Here is a 6251-nt window from a genome sequence, read left to right as displayed (position 1 = left end):
TTTTTAATTTAAAAATATTTTTTTAATAGTAAAAAATTAGATGTTCTATATCTAAAAGGTTGTTTTTAACACTACCAAACATGCAAACTCTACCAAATCGCTGATGCAATGCATAACAAGTCTACGCAAATGGCAGGACGTGGCAGTCTGATAGACATGGCAGACACATGTTGATTGTAAACAATAGTCAGATGGGAGTTTATCGTCTAAAACGTCGAAAGTATATTGTCTACCTTTGGAACGTTGAAAATGCATGCGTGTGATATACGGACAAGAATAATTTTTCTCATAATTTTTTTGTTTCTATATCTCATTTTATAAAATAACATTAAAATATTAATTGATGTCATTGTAATTTTTCTTTTTAAATTAGTAAAGTTATCTCATTAACTTGGGATACCAAATGAGACATTAGTGAGAACATCCGATCTTCATCCTATGCCGTAGTGGGCAAGTGGCGAACTGGATCCTCTATTCCTAAATATTCTCATCTTCATATCTCAAGTTAATCAAATCTCACTAAATAAGATAAAAAATTATTTTTTGTTTTCTTATTTTTCTTTTTGAATTTGTGTCATATTTCAGTTAAATTGGCACACAATAAGACATAGAAGTAAGATAGATAATTCTCATTCAGAAGCCACTAGTGGGCAACAACCATAATAAAAATCTATTTCAATAGATGATTGGTTCAAGTAGTTACTTAATTTCTAGAACTACTAGTATTATAAAATAACCGAACCGAACATCGATTTTATGGTTCAAATCTAAATGACTTGCACCCCTAAACAGTAGAGCATGTAACCAAAGTAGAGGATTAGATTGAAAAAAAAGTTAAGAGCACATATTGAAAAAAAATAAATTAAGTTGAAAAATAAAGAACACCAATTCAAACATTATTATTATTATTTTAGTTTGTTTATTGAAGAAGAATAAACATTCATATCTAATATCCTTAATGTATGTCACTCCATATATTAGTGTTTATGATTGATTAAAAATATATTTAAATTAAAATTTTAATCATTAATAATTTTTCTGACTAATTATAAGCAACAACATTATAGTGATTTATTGTTTTGGGACAACAAATATCTACTCCTTTATACAAGTATTACACAACAATACATTTTTATTATTTTATATTTAATCAAAGGATTATCATTTAAAAACATAAATAAAATAAGTATTTAGACTTTCAATTAATGGAATTTATTAGAAGAAAGGCTTGACCAAATAAGGAGCACATTTCTTATCTTATAGTTTATGTCACTTTCTATATCATCAGAAAAATATATATTTAAGTTAAAATTGAATTTTATTAATTATTGTTCTGTCATCACACATTAGGAACACATATTGTGCAACAGTTCCCACAAAGTATCTCTCAAACATATAGCTTGGGGTGCGCTTATTCTCCACTCGCCGCCGCTACTATCCACTCTCCCTCTTCCTCCGCCACCATCTCTGCCACCATTGTCTTTCTTCTACTTCCCTTTTCTCTTTAAGTAAGTTCCCTTCTCTCTCTCTTTTCCTCTTTATATTTGCAATCTTCTGTCATATACTTTTATTCACTTCAAATTCCCCTCACATTTTCCCTCGTATTTTCAATAATTTACCTTTACCTAATACACCTATATATATATATATTTGTTTTATGAACTTTCTAGAACAACGAATCCCTATCCCTCTTTATACACCAAAACAACGCCGTATCATCCATGACTTTCGGAGGTTGCGCAACCGCAGAGCTATCGCGATTCATTGCAGGTTCATCTACTAGGCACAAGCCCTCACAATGCACAATCAGCAGCTCCAGTCACAGATTTCTACACTTACAGAGACCAATTGATGAAAACCGGCACATATTATCGGTGTCGAGGGATAGAGTTGTTGCAAAAGCAGCAGAAGGTGGAAGAGGTCTTACTTATAAGGATGCTGGTGTTGATATTGATGCCGGCTCTGAACTTGTTCGTCGAATCGCCAAGATGGCCCCTGGCATTGGAGGTTTTGGTGGATTGTTCCCTCTTGGTATGTTTTTTAAGAGTAAACTTATTTTCATCCTTCAAAATTTTTGCATGTAACAATTTGGTCTCTTGAAATTTGAAATTGTCCAAAAATATCGAATGTGTGTAAGTTAGTCATTTTTAGCATTTTGTATGACTTTTGATAGAGACTATTTTGACTCAAGTTTGCAATATTTAAGCACCAATTTGGATTTTAATTTTTTGGTGATAAAATTGGTACACACGGAAAGTCGTGCTGTTATGAAAATGTCACTGGTAGGTTTTATTTTTTCTTCTTACATAAGCATTATTTGAGTAATGAAAACTGTTGAAATTTGAAACTCTTGTTACGAGATACTACATTTGATGGTTGATTTTAATTGCCTCACACATTAATCTGCACAGTGTGTAGTGACTTCACTAACTTACTAGGTCTGCCTTAATGAAGGTCTTGTGAAAGTGATGAACCCTGTGTTTGTACCCGTACTGTGCTCCGGGTGACTATGGTTATTAAATTGTGTTGGTTGGAAGTTGGAACTTTGGGTATGTAGTTGAGTGGGTAGAAAGTGGGGAAGGTAAGAAATAAAATATAGTCATTTTCACTTTGGGCTATAATGCTATATACCTTTTTTGAAAATAAATTTTCTGTCCCACTTTCCATATGGCAGAGCTCGGAGATTTTTGTAGAGGAGGCAAAAAGAACAATACTGTTTAGGGGGGCCAAGGTAAAAAACTTAGACCCCTCCCCCCAAAAAAAGTAAAAAAACGTGGAAACTCCACTTAGCCATAGCCACTGTGTGGCAACGCAAGCACCTGCACTTTTCCACTAAGCCAACTGGACCCTTTGTCTTGAGAATTGGTCATGTATCAATCTGCACGACACATTGCACAGTGCTAGTCTTTGACACTTTGACTACATTAATTTCGATGTTTGCCTTTTGTATTTATTGCTTCTATTGTATTTTTTTCAAAAGATGGTGAGTCAAATAATAAACTTCTTCTGAATAGGTGATTCGTTTCTTGTTGCGGGTACGGATGGTGTGGGAACAAAAGTAATGCTGGCCTTTGAAACTGGAATTCATGATACTATCGGGATTGATCTGGTAAACTTTTGGGTACTGATTTTAATTACATTCATGTTTCTTTCATACCCTGGTTGGCTTTTGACTATTGCCTTTACTTCCTTAGGTCGCAATGAGTGTCAATGATATTGTTACTTCAGGAGCAAAACCATTATTTTTCCTAGATTACTTTGCAACTGGTCACCTTGATGTTGACATTGCTGAAAAGGTAATATATACATTAACTGGTTTGGTTGTGTGTAATATAACATGGTTCATGTACAATAAACAAGTCAAATAAAGTTTTTTTTGGTTGGCATCTGGTAAAAGAAATATTGAAATTTCTCACATAATTTCCTTTTTTTCAGGTTATAAAAGGCATTGTTGATGGCTGTCAGCAATCTGATTGTGTTCTTTTGGGAGGAGAGGTATTTTAATTCTTTATGGGTTAATTTTATTTTAAATCACTGTGTCTAGTGGATGCCTAATAATTTTGTGAAGTCATAATCTGATTGGTAAGACATTATGAAATAACTGGAGAATTTGTTGTTAATATATATATATATATATATATATAGGCTTGTTGCAAGTTTTCAATATGTCTAGAGAGCTAACAATTATTTTCTGCAGGTCTAAATATAATGTGGATTCTTGAATTTAGACTCGTTGTTTTAAAAAAGTTTAAACCTATTCCTATGAATATATTATCTTCAAATTATTTACTATGATAAATAAAAGCTCTTTCTTACTTATTGCTCAGACACTTGCACTTTTAACATGGAGAGAGAGATTGTCATCTTTATTTCGCACTTTTCTCCTCTTACACTTAGTTAATTTCATATACCTTTCAGACTGCAGAGATGCCTGGTCTTTATAAAGATGGTGAGTATGATCTTAGTGGTTGTGCAGTTGGCATTGTGAAGAAAGATTCTCTAATCAATGGGAAGAACATTGTTGCTGGTGATGTTCTTATTGGTCTTCCATCCAGTGGAGTTCACTCTAATGGTTTCTCACTTGCAAGAAGGTTGGTTGAGTGCAGATCCCGCCAGGTTTTGTAAATTGTTAGTTACTGAGGATGTATCATATATCTTTACAGAGTTCTCGCACAAACTGGTCTCTCATTGAAAGATCAAATTCCTGGCGGTGATGTTACAATTGCAGAAGCTTTGATGGCCCCAACAGTTATTTATGTAAAACAGGTCATCCATCATTCTTTGTGGTGCATTATAATGCACAATTTTTTCCGGCCCTGTGATGCTGAATATTTTTATTTTCCTCTCAAAATAGGTGCTTGACATAGTTAGCAAGGGAGGTGTGAAGGGAATGGCCCACATCACAGGTGGTGGTTTTACAGAAAACATTCCCAGAGTGTTTCCAGAAGGTCTTGGTGCTCTTATATACAAGGACTCATGGGAAGTACCCACTGTGTTCAAGTGGCTTCAGGAGGTAATGCTTATTACGTCCACCCTAAAGGCTAAATCAATACTTGTAGGAAAATTGTTTGTAATTTTTCCCCATTAATAGTTTGTATCTGTTAATTTGGTCTTCAAATTTTCAAGACAAAACATTTAATTCTCTATGATAACCTCTTATTAGGCTGGGAATATCGAGGACGCTGAGATGAGGCGGACTTTTAATATGGGCATAGGGATGGTGCTTGTTGTGAGTCCAGAGACTGCAGATAGAATACTTGGGGATAAAGATAATACAGAGAAATTCTACCGCATTGGTGAAGTAACAAGCAATAAAGGAATGCTCTTTAGTTAATTTTGGTATTGAGTTTAATCATTTTGTACCTTCCTAATAATACTTTCATGACAAATTTGCTATGAGAGTTGGATTATTAGGGGCCTATTTTTGTTTCCTGACATAAATATTAGGAGTAAAATGCACTTCAGCACCATGATGTTTAGGTCATGTGCAGTTTTTAATGTTTAAAAATGTGTATCTCAGTCCTTATATTTTTAAAGTGTGCAAAACAACCTGGTGTTAAGTGTTTCTTGTAACGTAAATGAAATTTCATTCCAAATTTGTTCCTCACTCAGAATTACTCATCCCAAGTATCTCAATCCTAATATTTGCAATGTTATTTATTCTATTTTGACCTTGGAGGAAGGATTTGTAGTTGTTGGATAACAAATCAGTAGCATGAAAATAATGTCAAACCATCTTTATTGCTATTCAAACCATCTTTATTAGGGGATTATATAGGGACGTAGGTAAGAATGTGTTATCGTGAGAAAAATTAATATGGACCATTATAACTTATTTGAATGGTTAAGATTAAACCAATAACTAACTTTTAATTCTTGCTATTCATGATTTGTTGTAAGATCTAGATTTGTTGTTATCACAATTTTAATATGAGAATTGTTCTCATTTGAGTCAACCAATGTTGTTAAAGTCGTACTGGTTATCAAACCGGTCAGGGTACTAGTATAGTGGTACAGTGGTTCAACTGGTGCTTCAGTAATTAAACTGTATGCCGGTTAAACCGGACATACCTGCTTATATTATACATATATATAAACCTATAACAAAAAAATTCAAATAGGTAGATACTCAAATTTATAATCCATATTCATAATCTACTCAAAATTCACATAAACAAACAACTTTAAGTCTTTAACAAATTCAAAGTCTAAATTATAAAACATATATCAATCCAAAAATATCACTTAACAACTGCAAAATATAAATAAATGACACAAGTTCACAACTCACTCTACAAAACAAATAAATTTGGAGTTTAACATTTAACATCAAGGAGTCAAAGTTGTCTCATCGAGATTATATTTTTGCACCAAATCCTATCTTCAGTCAATACTCCAAGATTATACAAATGTCATTGAGATTATACACGAATGTTAGGAACCAAAAGATGTAATCTAAGTATGCCTTGGAAACATGTGCCTTGAAGTGTTGAAGAGGGATTGGAAAAATGGTCACTTTGTAATGAGTTTTTAAGTTTAAAAAAAAAGAATATGTGTATAAACCGGCCGGTTTGTTTTGACTGATTTTTGACCGGTTTTGATACTTGGCCGGTTTAGCACCTGTACTGTACCGGTTAGGAGTCCAATTCACCAGTTTTTCGGTCGAACCGGTCGGTACAGTTTTTACATCATTGAAGTCAACTCATATATTTATATATATGAGAATTGTTTTCATTAAGTAATTATATATA

The 6251-nt window shown here is 33.2% G+C and overlaps 1 protein-coding gene across 1 annotated transcript; it reads left to right on the top strand.

The window, feature by feature from the left end:
* Positions 1347 to 5102, top strand: LOC109326243 (phosphoribosylformylglycinamidine cyclo-ligase, chloroplastic/mitochondrial-like). Its single transcript, XM_019558949.1, has 9 exons — positions 1347 to 1508; positions 1671 to 2031; positions 3015 to 3109; positions 3195 to 3296; positions 3436 to 3495; positions 3919 to 4091; positions 4164 to 4266; positions 4355 to 4513; positions 4664 to 5102. The coding sequence occupies exons 2-9, from the start codon at positions 1722 to 1724 to the stop codon at positions 4832 to 4834; spliced, it is 1173 nt and encodes a 390-aa protein (XP_019414494.1). The 5' UTR covers positions 1347 to 1508; positions 1671 to 1721; the 3' UTR covers positions 4835 to 5102.

The sequence above is a fragment of the Lupinus angustifolius genome, chromosome LG14, assembly GCF_001865875.1.
Source record: "Lupinus angustifolius cultivar Tanjil chromosome LG14, LupAngTanjil_v1.0, whole genome shotgun sequence".
Classification (NCBI taxonomy): Eukaryota; Viridiplantae; Streptophyta; class Magnoliopsida; order Fabales; family Fabaceae; genus Lupinus; species Lupinus angustifolius.
Note: the sequence above shows the minus strand (reverse complement) of the source record. Positions and strands in the feature narration are given on the sequence as shown.